Source organism: Leptidea sinapis, chromosome 31, assembly GCF_905404315.1.
Source record: "Leptidea sinapis chromosome 31, ilLepSina1.1, whole genome shotgun sequence".
Taxonomy (NCBI): domain Eukaryota; kingdom Metazoa; phylum Arthropoda; class Insecta; order Lepidoptera; family Pieridae; genus Leptidea; species Leptidea sinapis.
This window is the reverse complement of record NC_066295.1, coordinates 1,787,443-1,809,872: the sequence shown is the minus strand read 5'-3', so window position 1 is coordinate 1,809,872 and position 22,430 is coordinate 1,787,443. Positions and strand designations below refer to the sequence as shown.

The 22,430-nt window shown below is 34.7% G+C and overlaps 2 protein-coding genes across 2 annotated transcripts; one reads left to right on the top strand and one right to left on the bottom strand.

Moving 5' to 3' along the window:
• Nucleotides 1–268: 268 nt before the first annotated feature.
• LOC126974220 (elongator complex protein 5) lies at nt 269–1,545 on the bottom strand. The gene has a single exon (XM_050821677.1). The coding sequence runs from the start codon at nt 1,457–1,459 to the stop codon at nt 707–709; it is 753 nt and encodes a 250-aa protein (XP_050677634.1). The 5' UTR covers nt 1,460–1,545; the 3' UTR covers nt 269–706.
• A 4,610-nt stretch (nt 1,546–6,155) lies between these two features.
• LOC126974169 (myb-binding protein 1A-like protein) lies at nt 6,156–13,452 on the top strand. Its single transcript, XM_050821607.1, has 6 exons — nt 6,156–6,409; nt 6,518–6,703; nt 8,855–9,037; nt 9,693–9,899; nt 9,985–10,735; nt 10,820–13,452. Exons 1-6 carry the CDS (start codon nt 6,269–6,271, stop codon nt 12,700–12,702), a joined length of 3,351 nt encoding a protein of 1,116 aa, XP_050677564.1. The 5' UTR covers nt 6,156–6,268; the 3' UTR covers nt 12,703–13,452.
• The last annotated feature ends 8,978 nt before the right edge of the window (nt 13,453–22,430 follow it).

The following is a 22,430-nucleotide window of genomic DNA, read 5'->3' as shown; positions in this document are numbered from 1 at the left end:
GGACGGAGATGGCGTGTAGGCGGGCCTTTCATAGACATCACTTGACTGATTTCGAGCTCACAGTTCACATCTCTACTATTCTCCTCTTGTCCCCGCTTTGGTGGATACCGGGCCTAATGCTTGGATACACACTTTATGGCAGGAAGATGAGCTGCTGTGGTTCCCAAACTAGCTGGTATTCTGCGCCAAAGAGCCTCCATTTCAAGGTATCACTATAGTTAGATTGATAAATAAATTTTGAAGTTTTTTAAAAATAAGAACATCAGTATTACAAATTACTTTGTATTTTATTAAACAAACAGTATAAGTTAGTAAATTTAAATTTTATATATTATAATTGCCTTTAAATATATTGTTCTGTAAATTGGATTGTCTTTAAACTCCAAGGTAGATAAAGTTTGAGTGGTAGGTTGGTACATACACAACTCCTGTTCTGTTTTATATTTTCATAATGATCTTTGAATACATATTAGTAATGTGTAATTATCAGTACAACTGTAGTAGGAGTCTAATTACAAAATATTCGTTTGCAGGACTACACATCATTAGTTAAAACTGCATCAGAGATGTCTTGTAGTATCCATACAGATTGCAATTGGTATTCTAATTATTATGGTGAGAAACTGCAAGATGACATTTTGATGTGCAATAGCGCAATTTTCAATTCAATAGTTTTTTTGCCACATTCATCAATTCCATACAAATTTCATATCTCCAGATCATCATCGGGATCTTCATCATCCCAATCATCTACAGCATCTGGTTCATAGAAGACTCTTCCTTGCCCTTCATTTATTTTGCTCATATATGGTAATTGAAATTTATTCCTTTCCATTTGAGCAATTTGATCTGTTTCTATTTTGAATGTTGTAAGACTTGCTGGAGACACATTTTCTACAACATCAATATTCTTTAGTTGTGTCACTACTGTTGTGGCTTTTAGTATTTCATTATCAACATCCCATGATAAAACTTCCTCACTTTTAACAACTTTACCCGCTTTCTTTATTTGTACATGTATTTTATCAAGTTGTTTTGCATCATAAGACACAATTGAATGTGCCATATGGTTTAAATGTATTTGTAGCTTTGTATTGAGTAACAAACAGTCTTTATGTAAAATTAATATTAATTTCGTAATATTTGAATCAAATTCAAGCGATTTAATAAAATTTAAACACTCATTCCAGCCATGGAATAGGGCCATTTGATTAACTGAATCTATTATAATTGTTGTCCTTTTCGTGGGTTTAATCCATTTATCTGGAGAATATTCATCATAGCATATAAGATGCTTTTGTTTTAAAACATCCCTCCATAGTTCTGCAGGTTGTTCATAGCACAATAATATCAGACAAGGATCATTCAAAATAAGGTCCCGAATTAGGGGTAAACAATTATTGCTCAAATGATCTTCAACAAGAATACAAGCCGATGTTTGTAGTTTAAAGAGGGTCATTATTAAGAATATAAATTATAACCTTTTAGTTAATTAGCCTAAAAATTATTTTTACAGAATATTGAGACCTACTCACTAACAAACTAATCAATAATAAGAAACAAAGAGATAACAATAAAAAAAATGTGATAAGTGTTAACCAAAGAGGATGTAAATAAGTACTTACTCAATATGTACTTACATTATATACTACTATTAACAATATGGTCCTTGGTCAATGAGAGTAAATAATTTAATCTTTGTTTAAGTGTAATGCTAGATTTATTGTTTTTTTGTGGCGAAATATTCTACAGGGTGTCCCGTAATCAGTGGACCAACGGGATACCCGTGATAGGGGTGGTCATCATCTATCGAAAACACCAAATTTTTCTGTTCTAGGGCCAGTAGTTCAAAAGATATGATTTTTTAAGCATTATTTTGAAAATTCTACCCTTATCAACACAAAAGTTGAAAAAAAATATTTTTTATTTTTATTTTGCCCTGTTTCTTAACTTAAGGTGGCTGAGGAAACATGTGTCTTCACAATTAAATCCATTTTTGTGAATAAATATTGCCAAATTGAAAATTAAAAACCAAAACATGCGCAAATATCAAATAACTAAATTTGGAACGTGATGTTTGAAGCAAGCTAGTGCAAAAAAAATGTATGACAGCCTTGCGGACCATTATTTAAAAAACATCTGCAGTTCATACTGATTCCAAAAAGGTATAACAATATTACATTTTACAAAAAAAATAACTTAATAACCAATTTTAGACTCCAATTGCGAGAAACATTTAAGCGCTATCTATTCTGAGAATTATTTTGTTATCGAGAGAGAGATAACACAATATGCTATCTCTTTCTCGCTCAGGTACCTTTTTCGTTTACGGGGTCCTATTGGCCGACGCCTATGATCCCCACACCCTAATTTTTCAAATTATTCTTAGTTTCATCAGAGACTTGCTCATAGCTCGTAGCTGCACACGTGTTTTTTACTTCGCTACCATTACGACTCTTTTTTTTGGTGACTGACGCTTGAATTGGACCTTGTTTGTCTTTGTGATTTGGATACTGTTTGCCCGGATTTTATAAAATGCCTAATACCTATACTCCTCGTGAATATGCTGAGATGTATTTTATTTACGGTCTGTGTAATGCAAACGCTCGGCAAGCAGCCCGTACGTATCGTGAGCGCTATCCTAATCGCGACCGCTATCCGGATCATCGAATTTTTCTCCGTGTAAATAACGCGTATTTAGAAGGCAGAATTCCCGGAGCTGCAAACAACGTGGGAAGACCTAGAAGAGTCGATGAACTTCAAATACTGGCCGAAGTGACAGAAGAACCTTCTACGAGTGTTCGTCGTATTTCAAGACGTACTGGTATAGCAAAAACAACAGTACATCGCATTTTAAAAAGAAACAGTTTATACCCTTATCATATTCAACGAGTGCAGGCACTATTACCTGCTGATTATCAACGGAGGATAGATTTTTGTGCAGAGATGCTTCGCCGATGCCGACAAGATCCACTATTTTTCAATTCAATATTATGGAGCGATGAATCGTGTTTTAAAAGAGTTGGAGTGTTTAACATTCATAATTTACATGAATGGGCTGTTGTGAATCCACGTATTGTACGAGAAGATAGATTCCAGCACCAGTTTGGAGTCAATTTGTGGGCTGGAATCTTAGATGGTAAACTTATTGGTCCATTTGAGCTCCCACCGAGGCTTAATGGTGCTCGGTACTTGCAATTTTTAAGAAATGACTTAAGTAATTTATTAGCAAATGTACCACAGGAGGTATGTGAGAGGATGTGGTTACAGCATGATGGCGCACCCGCTCATTATTGCAGACAAGTGAGGGAATATTTAAACGAGTCTTACCCAAGTAGGTGGATTGGACGAGGAGGTACAATCCCATGGCCAGCTCGATCACCTGATCTTAATCCATTGGATTATTTTTTATGGGGATATTTTAAAGAATCCGTATATGAAACCGTTAACGATAACGAAAGACAGCTAAGACAAAAACTGAATGTGGTGAGTGAAAAAGTCAAAAATAATGAAAGGGCGTTAAAAAGTTTAAAAAGAAATTTTATAAGAAGATGCCGGCTATGCCTTAGAGTAAGAGGAAGACATTTCGAACATTTATTATAAGAAATAAATAAAAAAATTCTAACTATTTACTTTTGTTTTATTGTAAATTCCGCCAAGAAATTGCTATCTAATGTTGATTTAAAATAATTATTGTCTTTTATTGTTTCACAATAATGATTAATTATACCTTTTTGGAATCAGTATGAACTGCAGATGTTTTTTAAATAATGGTCCGCAAGGCTGTCATACATTTTTTTTGCACTAGCTTGCTTCAAACATCACGTTGCAAATTTAGTTATTTGATATTTGCGCATGTTTTGGTTTTTAATTTTTAATTTGGCAATATTTATTCACAAAAATGGATTTAATTGTGAAGACACATGTTTCCTCAGCCACCTTAAGTTAAGAAACAGGGCAAAATAAAAATAAAAAATATTTTTTTTCAACTTTTGTGTTGATAAGGGTAGAATTTTCAAAATAATGCTTAAAAAATCATATCTTTTGAACTACTGGCCCTAGAACAGTAAAATTTGGTGTTTTCGAGAGATGATGACCACCCCTATCACGGGTATCCCGTTGGTCCACTGATTACGGGACACCCTGTATAATCTGTAGTTATACTCTATTCATAATTGAGGATGGCGATACAGGAATCGATTTCTTGACTCAAAATATCTAATTACAAGACAATTATATTAGATATTCCGTCCCCTTTCGTTCAGCGTAGTCGTTAAAAATCGCCCTTAAGAATAATTAATAAATATATAATTATCAGCACATTGCTTTTCGTCAACGTGTTTAATTCATTAACATTACAACTCATCTGTTGAGTATAATGTGACACTGTCTCAAATGATTTATTTCCGTTAGATGGGTAATTTTATTTATCCACACCCATGCTTTAAGTCCTCTATTAAAGATTCTGAAACAGTTAGATTATTGCCAACATTAAAACACCCAATGTTCTAATAACCGTTACATCATCCAAACGAGTCTTGTAATGTTGTATTGAATTTCATAACAACACTCCTATGTTTCTTTCGATCCCTTCATGCACAAAGCTCAATGCGTGGTATCTGTATGAATTTCAAAAAAAGAACATTTTCGTTTACGCGCGTTCCACACTGCCAGAACGTCGCGCGCCGTAAAAAAAAGTAGGTTATTCGAATCCTTGCCATTTCTCGTTTCATTATTGTTTTGTTTACAAAAAATGAGCGATTCATTTGAAACGCTGCAAAAGAACATTATATTCGAGTGAATTTTAATTATTGCACTATACAAAATGTAAATTACTACTAAAATAAATAATTGATTCATCAATACTTAGTTTATTTGTATATAATCAGTACTTAATGATATTAGGTTACTACTAGGACTGGTGTTTTGTGTGATACTATTCACTGTCATGTGATACTATTATCAGACTCGGCTTCGCCTCGTGTCCATCCACATTCGTGTTTTAATACTCTTTATTACGCAACAGTTGCATAAATAACTATTAAATTAAGGCCGGAACGCATTAGAGCGGCGATGCGAGTCGCTTCACGTCGCTCGACGGTACCTATCGCATTAAAATTTAAAACTGCAGTAAGCGCCAGCCGGCAGCTCGCGTCATTTCTATAACAGTTTGCGTGTGAGCAACATTACAAGATGAGCGATAGTGAAGAGGATTAGGTCATTATTTCTTTAATGTGTGCAGAAGAAGAATCTATTATGGAAGGGAAAAAAAATGAGTCAAAGTCAAATTAACTTTATTCAATTAGGCTTATACTAAGCGCTTATGAATCTTCACTATAAATATTTCTTTTAAATTACTTACCGAATCTAATATAATATTCGGAAAAAGTAGAGCTCTGGTGAAGGACACACAAGAAACACAATGGCCACTCTTTTCAATCAATAGAGTATTTTACAATCGCTGTAATATACAAAATAAATTAGTTTCTAAGGGTCAAGGGTGCATCCAATATATGGATATAATATATTAATAATAAGATATAATAAAATTAATAATTAATTAAATAAAAGTAATAAATTTACTACTTAAAATGTGTAGTGCAGTGCAGCACCGCTCTAGTGCGACATGCTCTATACAAAATGGTTGAAATAATATTTTGACGCTTAGTGCCGATTGCCGCGCAGTGCAGTGCTGCGCATTGCCGCGCTAATGCGTTCCGGCCTTTACTATTATGTTAACACCTAAGAGTACTACTGTCAAAACTGTTTCAATCTAAAAGGGGCGCGGAGACTACTTCTATGTATTTATTTATTCAAAAAGGCTTACCAAATAAATAAAATTTAGTAACTTATGCACTAAGATTTAGACAAATATTATAACATAGTTTAAATGTACTGTTTAAATACATGTGATATCTTAAAATCTACAAGTTTTGGAGAGCATTATAAATTTGTACATCTATTTTATCATATCGCATCTTAAAATGTCACTCTCATAATTTTTGAAGTTATAGTTCTTTCGCGTTATAAAAAGTTGTATTTACATCCTCTTTGTTCTGTGGAGTGTGGTTGAACGTAGTGGTGGATCCTCTTTGGTGTGACTGTGGTTGCTGTCTGCTGAACGTAGTGTTTAAATTCTCTTTGGTAGTCTGTCCAGATGGACGAACAGAACCAAAAAAAAAAAATCTCTTTGGTAGTTGGGACTTACGACAAGTCCGAGTCCGACATGTGCGCGTTTTACAAAACATAAACATTAAAATACTTTAAAATGAAAGAATCTACGACGAACAAACCTCAAAGAGAAGTGACTGCGTCTCTATTAGACTATTTTGGTCACCTTACATCTAAAACGAATGAAGTGAAATTAAAAGGCGCTACAGACATCATTAGACAGTTAGAACGAAATAAGGTTAGGTTGCAATTTTTATGAATAAAATGTGCAATCCTCCATTCCTTATCAACTGCAGGTCGTTACTTATTAGGGTTCTGAATAAATATTGCTTTTCTAACGTTTCAGAATGAAAAGGATGTATCATATTCATTAAGAAGGTTAGTTCGGAGTCTTGGTGCAAATATTGCTGAATTGAGGACTGGATATTTTGCGACTCTAGTAAATTTACTGCAGAGATTTGACGACATAACTGTATCCCAATTGCTTGATCTGGTGAAAAAAGAACTTCATGCTAATGGGTCCTCCAAAAGTGTAAGTACCACTTTACCAATATAATAGTTTTGGTACTTGGCAATACAGCCGAAGGTATCATATAAATTATTAATTTGAACTTTATTTCTAGTTTAATATAAGATGCAGTAATTTTTTCTCAGATTAAAATGTGTATCTTTTGAAGATTCTATAGAAGACGATAAGCCTAATACTATTATCATGTTGCTCAAATTGAATTATGTTTTCTATGTTCTGAAATAATTAACCCTTATTCAACAGTAATCTCAAGTGTTTATAAAGATTGGTTAATACAATCATGATTTCTTTTTCTCATATGGTTGATTATGGTCCTTATTGCGATTTCAATAATCATTACCAATGGAACATTTACTATTAATCTCAACAAGGTAGAATATGACTGGAAAGAGTAAGAATGTTTTAACCCTACCTTAAACACACTAGTCAAAATTGAATTCAGTGCTTGACAATTAAATCATGTGTAATAAAAATCTATTTAACAATTTTCAAGGCACTAATATAATTTCAATTATGATATTTGTGCAAATATTATTTGTTTTCTGCTTGTTTCAAGAGCTTATCTCTTACTATTAAATTACATATAATTTTATTGTATTTGTCCATTTAGACTCATACTAAGAATCCCCAAGAACACCCAAATGTGAGATGTCTTTCTCTCGTACTTGCTGTAATCTGCTTCAAAGGGTTTCTTGGGCAAGATAAGAGCTCAACTCAATTGACTGTGTGCAACATAGAGCATCTCGAATTGTCAGGGACCCAGTGTTCTGTGAACGGCAGGATCACTTGGCGTTGCGTAGAGATGTCGCTTCATTGTGTGTCTTCTACCACATTTATCTCGGGGAATGTTCCGAAGAGCTGTTTAACCTGATTCCTCCTGCCAAATTCCACCTTCGCACAACACACCACAAGTTAGGATATCATCCCCACCATCTGGATGTGTGCATCCTCCACAGTGCAGTTTTCAAGGAGCTTTCTTCCACATTCTACAAAGCTGTGGAATGAGCTTCCTTGTGTGGTGTTTCCGGGACTATATGACATGGGTACCTTAAAAAAAAGCTTGGACTCCTTCCTTAAAGGCCGGCAACACTCCTGTGATTCCTCTGGTGTTGCAAGATAATGTGGGTGGCGGTGATTACCAGGTGGCCCGTACACTCGATTGTCTTCCTATTCCCTAAAAAATAAAGATAAGAGACCACTAAAACATGGATTTTCAGTCTTGGTGTGAACTAGTAAGTGGATTTAGCATATGTGTATATCCATTTATAAAAATGTGGAGCATTAGCATTAAAATTCATTAAACATTTTTACTTTGAGTTCTTTATGGAATCATTTACATTAAATATTATATACTCATCAATATTTATCTTAATTAATCCACAATTTTCACAAGGTCAGAAAAGGCTATTGAATGAATTACCAATGCTGCTGCACAGTCCAAAACAGGTGGAAATGAGAAGAGTAATGGAGAAATATTTTGTGTGTGGATAATTTTAAATTCTTCTTGGTGCAAGTCTTTATAGGCTTCAAAATATATTACTGCAAGATTCACAAGGAAGGCGAAAAATAATATATAGCAACAAGTAATAGCCTGATGACACTGTATTTGTAAAGCAAAATGTTAAAAGCCTTCCAAGTTGTGTGTTCCTCATGAGCTGAGCAAATTGTTAGTCATACTCTGTAACAAGATAATTGCTTTTAATAAACCTCTTTTAAACACACACACCACAAGACCACATTTAATGACCACTTTACGGCCGTTTTCAATAATCTATATATCCTTAGTTTAACTTATTAGACTTAGACAAATCTATCCTTTTACGCTTACTTACATTTCAATAACCTATTGACAAATAGCATTGGACTATAACTATATTGGATATAACTATGAATAGATAAGATCTTGGCATTAAACAGTGACAGAAATGTATCCGTAAGTTAAACTAAGGGTAGATCGGTTATTGAAAACAACAGTTAGTAACTTAACACAAACACCACTGGCAATATGTGTATAAACAAGCTTTGACCCTCTACGGGTTTTGAATACCTAGAATACCTTATGTTTAGTTCTTGGTGTTTTTGTTCGGTTGTTAATATGCATAACCAATGTGTTTATATGTTATGTTTTAATTCATTTCACTGTGGTTGTTTCAGGAGGTTGGAGATGTGTCCTTAGGGCATATATTAGTGTGTGGGGCAGTATTTCGGTCTGGATTAATGCTAAAATCTTCTGAAGATGAACAAAAGCAAATACTTGAGGTACTGGAAAAAGCTGGGGCAAAGAAATCCTATTTGAATACTGTTGCTTCGCTCACATTACTTGATTTCATTGAGAATGTAAGTAAGTAGTAGGCACTTCTGTATGTTTAATAAATATAGGTCTGAGGATTAAAAGGTTTGGCAGTAAAGGTGTTTATTTGTGTTGTTCTATGGTGTGTATGATGTATGGTGTGCATACAGTTTGCTAACATGTCGTTTTAACCTTATGACCTGGTCATTCATCTTTCCATCCACTTAAATTTCTGTTGATTAAAATGTCTGCTTTTAATTCTACTGTGTATTTTGATGGATTTTACATAATAACTTAAATGACTTGTAAAATGATGAAGCTGTAAATGTTGATTTAAAAGAGTAGCAATTGTTTTCTTGCTACTTCTTCTCATTAAAGCTCAACCATTTCCGAAGTGGCGGTAAAAGTGATATAATAAACTTTTGACATTCTTAAGTGTCATGAATAAAGTGATTTTGATTTGATTTGTGGAATTTAACATGTGAATATCTATTAGAATTAAATCACTTAAAGAAGCTTGAAATGCCATACAGTACTAATAAAATTATTTATATATATTATTGGTGTGAAACAATTATTTTCCCACCATGTGGTTTTAAGAAATGATAATGTAATTTTATTTAATATTTAGTTACAAACAATATTGTACCAATCAATATTCGAAATAAATAGTAATAAACATAATAATTTATTAAATTGCAGTTGGATGAGGAGAAATTTAAACAAATAATTTGGAAAAATGTTAAACCAAGATTCAAGAAACCAATCAATGAATATAATATGAGTTCTCTACACTTTCTTCTTGTAGTAAGTAGGAAGTTCCCAAAAGCAGTTAAAATTACAAAGCTTCTTGGTGTGCCAACAATTATACATGAAGATCATATAAAAGAAATTTGTGACATTCTTTTGGTAAGTGTGGTATATACAAAAACATATACAAATAATTAAAGTTTTTAATAGTTGAACATATTTCATATATCATAATTTTTTTTAGAGTGGAGTAGACTTTGGTTCCGTTAGTCACCCAATTTATGAAGAAATTGGAAAACAAGTTGCAAAAGGGCCTCTTATGGTAGAGTTTTGGTTAAAAGTTGACAGTTATCTTGTTAAACATAACAGGAATAGAGAACTTGTTGCATTAAATATTCTTAATACAATTTTTTTGAATGTTGATAGCAAAAATTATGAATTAATACCAGACCTAATAAGTAACAATTTCTTTAAACTTTTCTTGGATTGGTTTAAAGGACTTCAGACTGCTAGCAAGATCCGTAGTAAAAGAGAAGATGAAGATGATCATAAACTTATGATAAAGACAGAAAAAGATTTCCTAAACACTGTTGCAAAAGCTCTTAAATCTGAATCTATCACGAGCAGTATAAGAGTAAATATTTTAAAGAAGTTGTTAATAAACCCTGGTGAAATCAATTTGGCAGAAATAACAGGATCATCAATTATTAAATCAATTATAGCTGATTTAGATATTAGTGGTGTTAAAGAAATGGCAAAATTGTTTAAAAAAGTTCTACTGAACAGTTCAAAAAAAGTGGTTAAGGATGATGTGGAAAGGAACTGGTATAACAATGAGAAAATTAAAGCAGCGGAGTTGATTTCTCATTTAGTAAGCCATGAGACTGTCAGAGATGATACATCATTTAAAATTAAGTATATGCAAATATTGATGTGTTTCGGGTTCTTTAAGATAAGTGGAGAAGATAACATCCCAGTGAGCAGTGAAATGTCAGGTAAATAAGAAATGTTAAGTCAATGATAGTGTCATTGTATGTAATATATATATTCTTCAAACTAATTTCTTTTCTAATTTTTAGGGTCCATTAAAACATCATTTTATAGATGTTTTTCATCAAAATTCACAAATGTTGATGGACTTGTCACACTCTTATCTTCCTTATGTAATTTCATATCAGTGAAAGTAATGGAAAAGAGTGAGATTCGTGAAAAACTGGAAAAGCAATTTTCCAAAGAAAATATTGAATGCTGGGATATACTTATAAAAATGTGTGATAAAATAGAAAAACATGATTCAAAATCCAAAGTTGATAAGGTATTTCTTATTTTATTATATCAGCTAGGATTGTTCCTGTATTCTGAACCAACACATGTTAAAATTGCACAAAGTTCAATACTAGAATTAAAGAGTTGCTTTGAACATTATAAAAAAAGTGATGGAAAACAATTTAAAGGTGATTCATCAATGGATGATGAACCAGAGTGGATTGAGGTAATGATAGAAATATTACTATCTATTTTATCTATTGAGTCAAGTGTGCTAAGATCTATTGTTCAATGTGTATTTCGTCTTTTATGGGAGTATCTGACTCCAACATCTATTGGCCAAATTATATCAGTGTTAGACCCAGAAAGTGAAGATAATCCACTAACAAATGACAGTGAGTCGGAAAAAGAAAGTGATGACCAAAGTGACGATGACTCAGTACAAGACAGTGTTAAAGAAAATGGACTTGACAAAAATAGTGATACAGATGAAAGTGAAGGAAGTGATGACGAAAAAGATGATGATGACATGAAAACACCTGACCAGTTAAGAATGGCAGTACAAAAGGTTTTAGGAGCTGCAACACTTGATGATGATGCTGAAAGTATAGATGCTGACAATATTACTGAAGAAGAGGGGAATAAACTTGATGAAGCCTTAGCTGAAGCTTTCCGCCAATTTCATCAAGGGAAAAATGGCAAATCCAAAAAGGACCGTAAAAACAAGAAATCCTTATCTGATTTTAGGATAAGGGTTTTAGATTTGATTGACATTTATTTAGAAAAAGAACCATCAATGGATATATGTGTTGGTATGATAGCACCACTAACAAGATGTCTAGAGTTTTGTATGCTAGACAACCAATTCAATGAGCTAGAGAACCGATTGAGAAAAACTATAAAAACATTAGCTAAAGTAAAAAAATTCACATCAACAGATGATATTACTGTTGATATTCTTTGTGACCATTTAAAGGCAATTATAGATAAGGGTACACGATCACACTTTATGTATCAAGCCCTTGGCGATGTTATTACCAGCTTTGCAACATTTATTATTCATTGCTCACAAAAAATATTAGGCCATGTAAAGTCTAAAAAACAACAGCTCTCGCCATTAGTTATAATATTGCAAGAAACCATGACAAGTTTCTTTTTGAATCGGAACTGTTTATTACCAATAATATTCTTCCATAGTATACTACAAATGGAGTGGAAAGACAGATGTGAACTAGTTCCAATAATAATAACTAATATTTTTAGTAATGATGTGAGACAATTTAGACGGCATGAAGGTGTTGAGCTGTTAATTGGATTCTATAGAGGTTTAAATAGAAATAAAACCGCAACTAGTACAATTGAAGAGAAAATATTGTCCATAGAGAGACATTTTGAAACTGCGCTGTTAGCAGTAAAAAGTAATCTGGAATTCAAAGTTAAAAAGAACTTTGTTAAATTAGTGAAAAAACTAATTAATATTATCAGATCTGTACATGAAAACTGTCAAATACAAACAGAATTAGACTTCAGTAATCTATTAAATCTTGTAAGTGAGCTCAAATTTAACTTAGACAAAAGTGCTCCTGCAATCCAGAATCCAGTCAATGGAAAAAAGAAAAAGAATAAAAAGAAACGTAAAAATTCCATTCAAGCAAATGGTGATGAGCCAAAACTGAAAAAAATAAAAAGTCAATAAATCAATTATACAATACTGCTTTTTTGAATATTATTTTAGTATTTGAATATTTTACGAAATTTCTATTTTAATTAATATTATAATATGTTCACTCAATAATAATATTAGTAAAACTTTGTGTAGGTAGGTGTACACCAATTTATAAACTTGTCAGTATAATATAACTTTCAGAACTTTAAATTATTTTGGATAGTTGATGAACAAAAAAGTTTAACTCTAAATTCCCTTCAGCTTGAACTAAATTTACAAGCATATTGTTGCTATTTGGGTAATTTAGTATTCCATAAAAATAAATAAAATTCAAAATAGCATTTAAGGTATATGAGACATTTTATTTTACATGGGATCAACAGACATTATCCATAATTTTAATATCAAAATCTGTATACAATGTTGGATAAACACATTTATAAAACAAGCCAATTGAGCAAAGAATGTAAAATGACGTCGCGCTTTTCGTTATTAATACCCTATTACTATCAATACTCAACACACGGTAGTTCTGTGCACGTACAAAAAATGTAGTAGACTATTAATGCATTACAGGTCAATCGTAGAGCGGATTTGTTGGTGATAGCTAATTTACTTTTTTTTGCGTGAGTACGCATATGTGAACACCACCATTTTAGATTCTTAACTCTATTAGCTTGTATTAATCATTGTTATTAATTTTATGTGAACAATTTGATCTGGCTGATCAAGATATTGTAAAAGTCAATGCATTTAAAATTATAAACTTTCAAAATCAAATATTATTTCAATTCTTTGGATTCCTGGTGTCTTTATTAGCATACATGAAAACACTTTTAAATGATAATATATACATTATTGTGACTTAGATACATGAGACAAACAGAAGAAATAGGAGGTACCTATATTACACAACTAGGGTGGGAATAATGCCATTTGGCAAATTCGGGTCGGTTTGAGATGGCCTTTATCCTTCCAGTGTTGCGTATACAATTTCTTACCACGTCAGTAACGAAAAGTTGACTTTTTACCATGTTTTCTGAGAGGAAAGTGGCACTTTTCGGCCCTCTGAATTTGTTAATGCATGCGTCATCATACCTACGGCAACAAATTCAGAGGCCTGAAAAGTGCCACTTTCCTCCCTGAAGACAGGGTAAAAAAGCAACATTTCCGCAGAGGTGTGGTTAAAAACAGCTTATTTATATCGAAATACGTTTAAGTAGGTAAGTGTTGTAATTAATCTTTTTTTATATAATGGAAGAAGATGACAAACGACTACCTACGGGTCATCTAATGTTAAGTGATCACCCTCTCGTCTTAAGGCCTTTAAGGAGGATATACGCGTTTTTTTTGATGGCACTCATGCGGTAACGTGCTGGTAACACCAGCTTTTGCTTCTTTTAATTAGGTGGTGGTGGGAGTAAACATTTTTGAAGTAAGGCCTCCGTTTTACACACATTTACCATATGAATATACTTAATTTTCATTTTCATCCCAATCGGTATTTAATTAATCTTTCTTGTGATATTGAAATGAAGACTGGATGATCCTAGTGCCTGTGCCGTTTCAGTGACCGATGTGTTACTACAGGGCATTGATATTTTCATACCAAGCTCTGTATTTATCTGAATAATAATCGGTGGCAGATCACACCCCTGGTTTTCGATGCGTCAGTTAAAGCAGCTGCTGCCTGCAAAAGGCATATCAAATCTGGATCCGGAAGGATCCGAACTGCAAAGAGGAAATACAACCGTGCCTCAATATTCATTAAGCGGCAAATCGCCCTTGTAGACTCGCCTAGTATCGGAATTCTGGGTCTTGAAATCTCAAACGATGCCAATTCCGCGGTGATTGAGAAGGCAAAGCCAAACTGGCTTCGAAGAATCTGGGCGACATAAATAGAGCATAGCAATAATTAAGCCGGCCCACATTCAAGCGCTCTACAAATCGTAAGTCCAGCCACACATGGAGTATTGCTATCATCTCTGGTCTGGCGCACCCCAGTATGAGCTCGATCCATTTGACCGCGTGCAACGCAGAGCAGCTCGAATTGTCGGGGACCCAGTGCTCTGTGAACGGCTGGATCACTTGGCATTTGACACTTGGTCTTATACCGCATTTATCACGGGGAGTGTTCCGAAGAGCTGTTTAACCTGATTCCTGCCGCCGAATTCAACCTTCGCACGACTCGCCACAAGTTAGGATATCATCACCACCATCTGGAAGTGAAAAGAAAAAAGCGAGTACACTTTGGGCGGCGGTGATCACTTAACATCAGGTGACCCACACGCAAGTTGTCCTCTTTTCCATAAAAAAAAGTGGATAACTATGATATGGAAAAAAACCGAATTACTGCACGAAGTACGTATAGAGCCAAAATTTTTTTTAATACAGTTGCTCAAAAAGTGGCTTATTGCAGGGACGTATAGCGTTCGGGATGTGGGCTTTTACACACTCGAGCTTTTTCTTTACCTTTTCCGAACTCGTGCGTTCTCTTTCCCAACTGTCAAAATAATGTCTATTAAAAAAAAAACCAACCACGCTTTTTTACAAACAAAAATTCATAGAAGTTTTTGTTAGGTTAGGTTTCATTTTTCATTTCATCTTATTAAATTTCATTTTCATAAATAAAAATTTCAATATCAAAAAAGATCTACTGAAGACTTGGTTGTATGAGCATAGTTCCCTTATTATTATTATTTGAAGAGGGTGGCTATTTCCTAGTCCTAAAAGATTCCTAGTAACACCGCGTCCAGAATTGGACTATTGTGTTCGCCACTCATACTAAAGCTCATCGTCAAGCCCTGCCGCCTTTACGAACCGCAGTAGTTCCTTGACGCGAGTGTTGCAAACACTATCTGGTGGCACGAAGTAGTCACCAAAGATTGTGTTACGCTTATGCATTAGTGGGCCGCAGTCGCAGAGTAGATGAATAGGTGTTTCATCATCCTCAAGGCAGAACCTGCAAGCTTTGTCGCTTTTGATGCCGACCACACTGAGGTGCTTGTTTAGGCGACAGTGCCCGGTTAGCATCCTAGTGAGTATAGCATAGATTTTTCCTGTTCAATGATGAGCTTCATTCGCATAGCTACTGTTGAATGCCCTTATCAGTGCTTTAGAGTGGTTTAAACCTGAAGAGTTGTTCCAGCGTTTAAGTGCTTCTTGTTTACATTGGTTACTCAGGGTGTGTCGGATGGCGCTCTTGGGCAGTCCACAAATGGATTCCGGACCATATTGGACTGATTTAGCCCCAGCTCTTGCGAGCTCATCGGCCATTTCATTGCCTATGATTCCGGCATGCCCTGGAACCCATCTGAGAATCACTCTGTTTTTCATGCCTAATGAATTCAGGCATTCAACGCAATTATTGACTAACTTAGACGACGTCAAGTCAGCGTCTAAAGCCAACAATGCTGCCTGACTATCAGAGTGAATGTATATGTTATGATTGAAGTAGCCTTTTTGGATATTGGTTTCCGCGCATTCCAGGATGGCGTACACCTCTGCTTGAAATATGGAGGTAAAGCTTCCCAGGTTTGTGCTGGATTTAAACCTGGGGCGTTCTCCAAAGACCCCACAGCCGACTTCATTTTGCATTTTGGACCCATCGATGAACCACATGAGGCGCCCGTCCTTCCACGTGACTTTGTTGTTTATCCAGTCGTCCCTGGAAGGTAGTTCCACGATATAGTGTTTAACAGAGATTTATTGTGGAATCATCGGATCAGGTAACATGCCTAATATGTGGTCTCGCAGAACTGAGTCCTCTAAAGTCCTAAGCGTTTGCGACATCCAGTTACATGAACCCCCTGGGCGATTGCCCTCAGCATGCTTGCCTTCGCCTCTTGCTGTATGAACAGTGGAAGAGGCGGTAGGTTTAGCATTGCTTCAATGGCCGCACCAGGAGTAGACGTCATGGCCCCGGTTACCAACATACAGCCAAGTCTCTGCAGGCTATTTAGTCTGTCAGCAGTTGTTTTCTGGCTGGCTTTGTTCCACCACACAATGGAGGCGTATGTGATTGTTGCTAGCGTGTCTGTCGGGGTATTGTCAAAGGCACCCTCAATGTCTAGAAACGCACAGAGTGCAATCTGTTTGTCTTGTAACGCCTTCTCGACTCTATCCACAAGTTGTAGAAGGGCCGTTTCTGTAGACCTGCCTCTACAGTAGGCGTGTTGAGAACTATGAATGGGCTTTAGGCTTAGAGCATCCTCTCTTATGTGTCTGTCCAAGACTTTCTCAATAACCTTCAGGAGAAAGGAGGTAAGGCTTATGGGTCTGAAGGAGCTTGGCAGGGAGTAGTCCTTTCTGCCTGCCTTAGGTATAAATAGTACTTTAGCCTTAGTCCATTGTTCTGGAAGATAGCCCCAGGCAAAGCTTACCCGGTATATCTTGACTAGTAGCGGTACTAGGATATCCAAGCCTTTTTGAAGAAGCGCTGGAAAAATATTGTCTAGACCGCTTGACTTGTAGGGTTTCAGAGTCTTGATGGCGCACCTTATATCCCGGGGTCTAATTATCTTTGCTGCTCTACGCCAGTCCTCGTCAAGAGGCCGTTGTGTAGGCGTTGCTACAGTTGGTTGATGGGTAGCCCCCGGAAAGTGGTGGGCCATCAGTACTCTTACGTTTTCTACCTCGTCGGCTGTAAAAGATCCATCTTAAGCAGGCCGATTTGGCTAGGTTTGACCTTGGCGAGCAGTTTGTGTACTCTGCTTAGACTGGCAGAGTACCAATGGCAATTCGTACTCCCATGCAAGGCACGTGAATAATGAATATATAATGCTTCTCGGAGTCTCACGTCCGTACTTCAATCAAAAAGCTTAAAGCTTCCTTCTTCGCCAGGACCTGATGGAATACCAGCATATGTAATTCGTGGTTGCATTGATATTTTGATTAAACCAATCACTTATATTTTTAATTTGGTTTTACAGACAGGTAACTATCCCTCAGTATGGAAGAAATCTCGAGTTACTCCTATTCTCAAAACGGGATCCAAGACTGCGGTGGAAAACTATCCGCCAATAGCAATTCTTTCAGCTTTAGCTAAATCTTTCGAGAGTGCCTTGTACGACATAATCTTACCGCATCCTCTTCGTTACTGAGGCGCAGCACTTGTTTCTCCCACGACGATCAGTAAGCTCAAACCTTCTCCACCTTGTGGATCTTGTATCATGGGAACAAGGCAACCAAGTGGATGTCATCTGCTTAGACTTCTAGAAGGAGTTCGATCGGGTTGATAACGACATCATGATTCACAAATTGGGGATCATAACTGTTAAAGCTTTTTGCAAGTTACCTATCTCAAAGAGAACAATTTGTTAAATATGGTGCGTTTGTATCTAATCCTTATAGAACGCGTTCTGGATATAGTCAGGTCAATTTGGGACCTTTGCTCTTTATCCTATTCATAAATCGACGCCCCCGGGGAATAAAATCGTAATAGACAAAAGTAAATTTTACAGGACGAGCAAAAAACTGTTATTCTGTTTTAGCTCTTAAACTAACCGGCCTATATTAACATACAATACATCATTTTTTTCAGTATTTTTTTTTTCTTAATAAGCAGCTATAATAAAAAAATATATAATGTATACTTTTAAAGTTATTACGAAAGATGTATAATACTGATTTTATATTTAAGTGTATCCTAAGTAACGGCACATAACGATTTTATTCTCGTGAAATTGTAATGTCATGAAAACTATATTCCTACATTACGATGTTTTTCTACAGTTTTTTCATGAATGAATGGTAATTGTAATAAACTAATACGATTTTGTTCTTGTAAAAGCTACCAGTGTTTTTTTTCGTGTAGCTATATAACGACTTTGTTTTTGTATAAATGTGCTTAGAGAATTCATCGTAATATGCAGTAATGTTTATGAATTTTGGTTATAAATTATTGTACCACTGTTACTGTAATACCACTAGATACTGCGTACTTTGTGGGTGCTTTTCTACACTCAGTCAGTACCTACATATTGTAAAAACTTAAATAAAATAAACAATGAAGTAAGTATAATAAACATAATTTTTATTTAAAAAATCACAATTGTTACAATAGGCATTAATCAGTATTAGTTCTAAAAAATCAATCAGTCTGTTTCATTGCTTTCACTGTTACAGTCATCCTCACCTAAGTATTATTTGTGCTTATCAGCGAATTGTAAAAACTGTGATAATGGAGAGGTATGACGTTATTCCTACAAAGACTTGATAGGTCGTCGTGTAGAGCTTTAAAAATTGGAACTGGACCGTTATAAGCTGGCTGCAATGTCACGTCATTAGCGATAGATTTTCGTTTTCTAGTGTTTTTAATTGTAGTTAATCTAATATTCATTTCAATATAGTCGTCATCATAATCATAAGTAAACAGATTGTGGATGTGTATGGGCAACTTTTATTTCTTTGATCTTTGACCAATATATTTTGTTACCTTTTGCATCACTTAGCCAATTTTGTCCAGTAATCAATGATTTTATGTCATAAAAATTATTTTGTCTCATTTCCTTGAATTTGTATTTTTCACCAGTTTGTTTAGCATTCATAACCATACCATATGATATGATCAGGTGTATAAATTTGTTTATTTTTCATTGCTCGTTATACGCATGTATGCATAGAATCACCTTCATTTTGGCTGTGGCCAGATTCAAAGAAACGATGAACAATTTCCAGTTTGAACTTATTAGCAGCAAACAGATAAAGGGTAAACACAAATCTATTTTTATTCTGTCCTGCGCAACCATCAGAATAAAATGAAATTTTATTTATTTGTTTATGATATTGTTCTTCAATAAAATTATAAAGACAGCTACCTATCTCTATTGATCCTCTTTTAGCAATTTGCAAATGCCACATGTAACAGTATTCTTTCTTTCTTGAATCATCGAAAACAGTGAAGTTATACACAGTATACTTCCGTTTATAATGGAATATTCCTACCTCTGACTGAGGTACGCCTGAAACCTTTTCTAAATCAAAAATTGCTAGAGTGAAGTTTGCGTTAAGATTTTCCTTTTCTGAATGTTTGATTTCATGAATTTTTTCTTTATTATGTATATGTTTTGTGTATTTATCGTTTAATGATTCCTTATGTTCGCCTTCTGCTTGTTCATAAAGTGTACAAGTACCACATAAATCTTTCTTAGGATAAAAAAAAGAATAATTAAACATTGTATTAAATATAGTCTCATACTGTCTTTTGGTAGCCATCGTAACATCACTATAACCTGTCTGTTCTTTGGACCAATCTGTGTATAAACGGTACATTTTTGATATATTCAAAGTTTCGCATAAATACTTTCTTTTGGAAGATTTTCTAACATAGTGTGCTTCTTTTACTGGGAATAATTTTATGTGTGATATGATGCTTTCTTTTGTTGGAACTGACATTTTGGGTGTTCGATTGTTATGTTTACCTCTACAGTCAGTTTTGTCAGAATCACTTGTATTTTTCTATAGCAGTGTAAACCATTTATTCGGATATTCGTAAAGTATTTAGGAAAAATACTTTACATACACGGACTGTATTATTCTCTAATGGCAAATAATAACTTATAGTTTGAGTTCGGTTTTTATTTCGAACAACTTGAAGTTTTTTGACAGAATCTGATATAATGTATTTAGTTATAAATTGCCATTGCAACTCATGGTCACCTAATTTATAAAATGTCTCCAAAATGGCATTCCTATTATTATAGGAAAACGTTTCACCACATTTCAATTTGCATTCACAAGAAGGTCCTACCGATTTTGCAAGGAACTGCTTTTTAGACTGACATCCAACATAGGCTTTTCCAGAGTTTTTTAAAGTTTTGGATTTATTGGATTTCCATTCTTTTTTATTTCGGCGTCGGTTACGGGCTAAGTCGTTTGTGATAGAGAAAGAGTTATCGTCATCATCAGTAGGTTCAATAGAACTGCTTGGAATTGACCCTGATACTGAAATTGTAGTGAGTGATTCTGATTCAGGTGTACCTAATACTTGTAATGTTACAGAATCTTCATTCTCCACTATACCTTGTTGCCTTGGGCTTTTATCGCTATTTATAATTATAACCATCTCGTTGGGGCTTAAATTAGATCTATTTTGAGGCGTTAAAGTCTTATTTATATCAATATTGTCATTTTTTACATCGATTTATATAATTATTATAATTATCACAGAATACTAATTATGTTTATTTGTTTGTAAACAATAGAATACCGTCAAATCCCAACGACTTCAAATTACGCAATGATTGATTATTGTGCATGATCACACCGCCCGCGCATAGTAACTTGTATAAATTCGAGCGAAAAAGACAATAATAACCAAATACTCTATTAATAGAAGGAGAAAAAAATAGTATCACATTACTACATGTTTTCAAATTCATAAAGAATATTGTAATAGGTGTTTACGTGAAATAGTATTGATAATTATGTCAATAATAAAGCAGTAAGCAAATATAATGAACGACTACGATGTTTTTACGGGAAGAATTTGTTACATGATTTCCGTAGAATAAAAATAAAAACTGTTATAACTTTATGAATTTTCTGTCAAAAAATCTAAAAAAAAATCAGTAGGTGTATATCGACCCATAGATGCAAAAACATTAAAAAAGTTGTAGCGCATAACCATTTTATTCCCCGGGGGCGTCGAAATGATCACCCAGAAGTCATACAGGATTCTGAGGTATTACTGTTTGCTGATGATCTAAAGTTGGTCAAGGCAGTAAAGAGCTCAGAGGACTCCTTATCTCTGCAAAACGACTTATATCGGGTTTACAAGTAGAGTGTTGGTAATAAGCTGTTTTTTAACCTGTCGAAATGTGAATTCATGTCATTCTCAAGCTTCTCTGTCGTGCAAGAGTTTAATTATTTAATTGGTGATGTGCCGGTGATGCGAGTACAGGGAGTACGCGATCTCGGGGTTGTATTCGATCCTAAACTCACGTTTCACTCATATGTGTAGACTATTGTTGAGGCTGCTTACAGATGGCTTGGATTTGTTCTACGTATGCATCTCATTTGATGAACCAAGCACTTCGTATCCTTTATATCGATCGAACAAGTCCAAAAACAATTCCTTAGACATTTTTATAAGAGGCAATATGGATACTATCCATTTATGTACCCAACACTCTTTTTACAAGGACATCTGGGCTTTGATTCACTGCAGTTACGTAGGTACGTAGCTCTTACTAAGTTTGTTCTTAAAATAATTTATGGCAGAGTGGACTGTACCTACATACTTATTACAACGTTTGCTGCGTTTCTTTATACCGACCTCGTACGCACGCGCACGGTGACACGCACCATTAGCGCAGCCGCTTGCACGCACCCAAGCGCATAAGCACACGCCTGTAATACGAGCCATCTGTCTTCTAAACTCTGTACTTGAGGTAGCAAGAGACTTGATCCTGCAGACAAACTGTCCAAACAGTTTTGCGGGACTATATAAGCTTTTAAGATTCTTTCAGTAAATGATTAATAGTATAAATAAATAAATAATAGCACCACAGTGTGATCTATTTGCCAGCTCGATGGGATGTTTGGTCAAAGAATGTAAGAAAAGATTTGAGAGTATGATGCCTGTAAGCTCTATAAAATAAGATAACTAGTTTATAATTTTCATTGTTTTTTTTTCTTTAGTATAATATATTTGTAACGCATTAGATTTAATCTGTTATGTTACATTGTATTTTTTTAATAAATAAATATGGGTTGGGTACCCTGAGATATAATTACTGACAACAACAGCTTGAGTG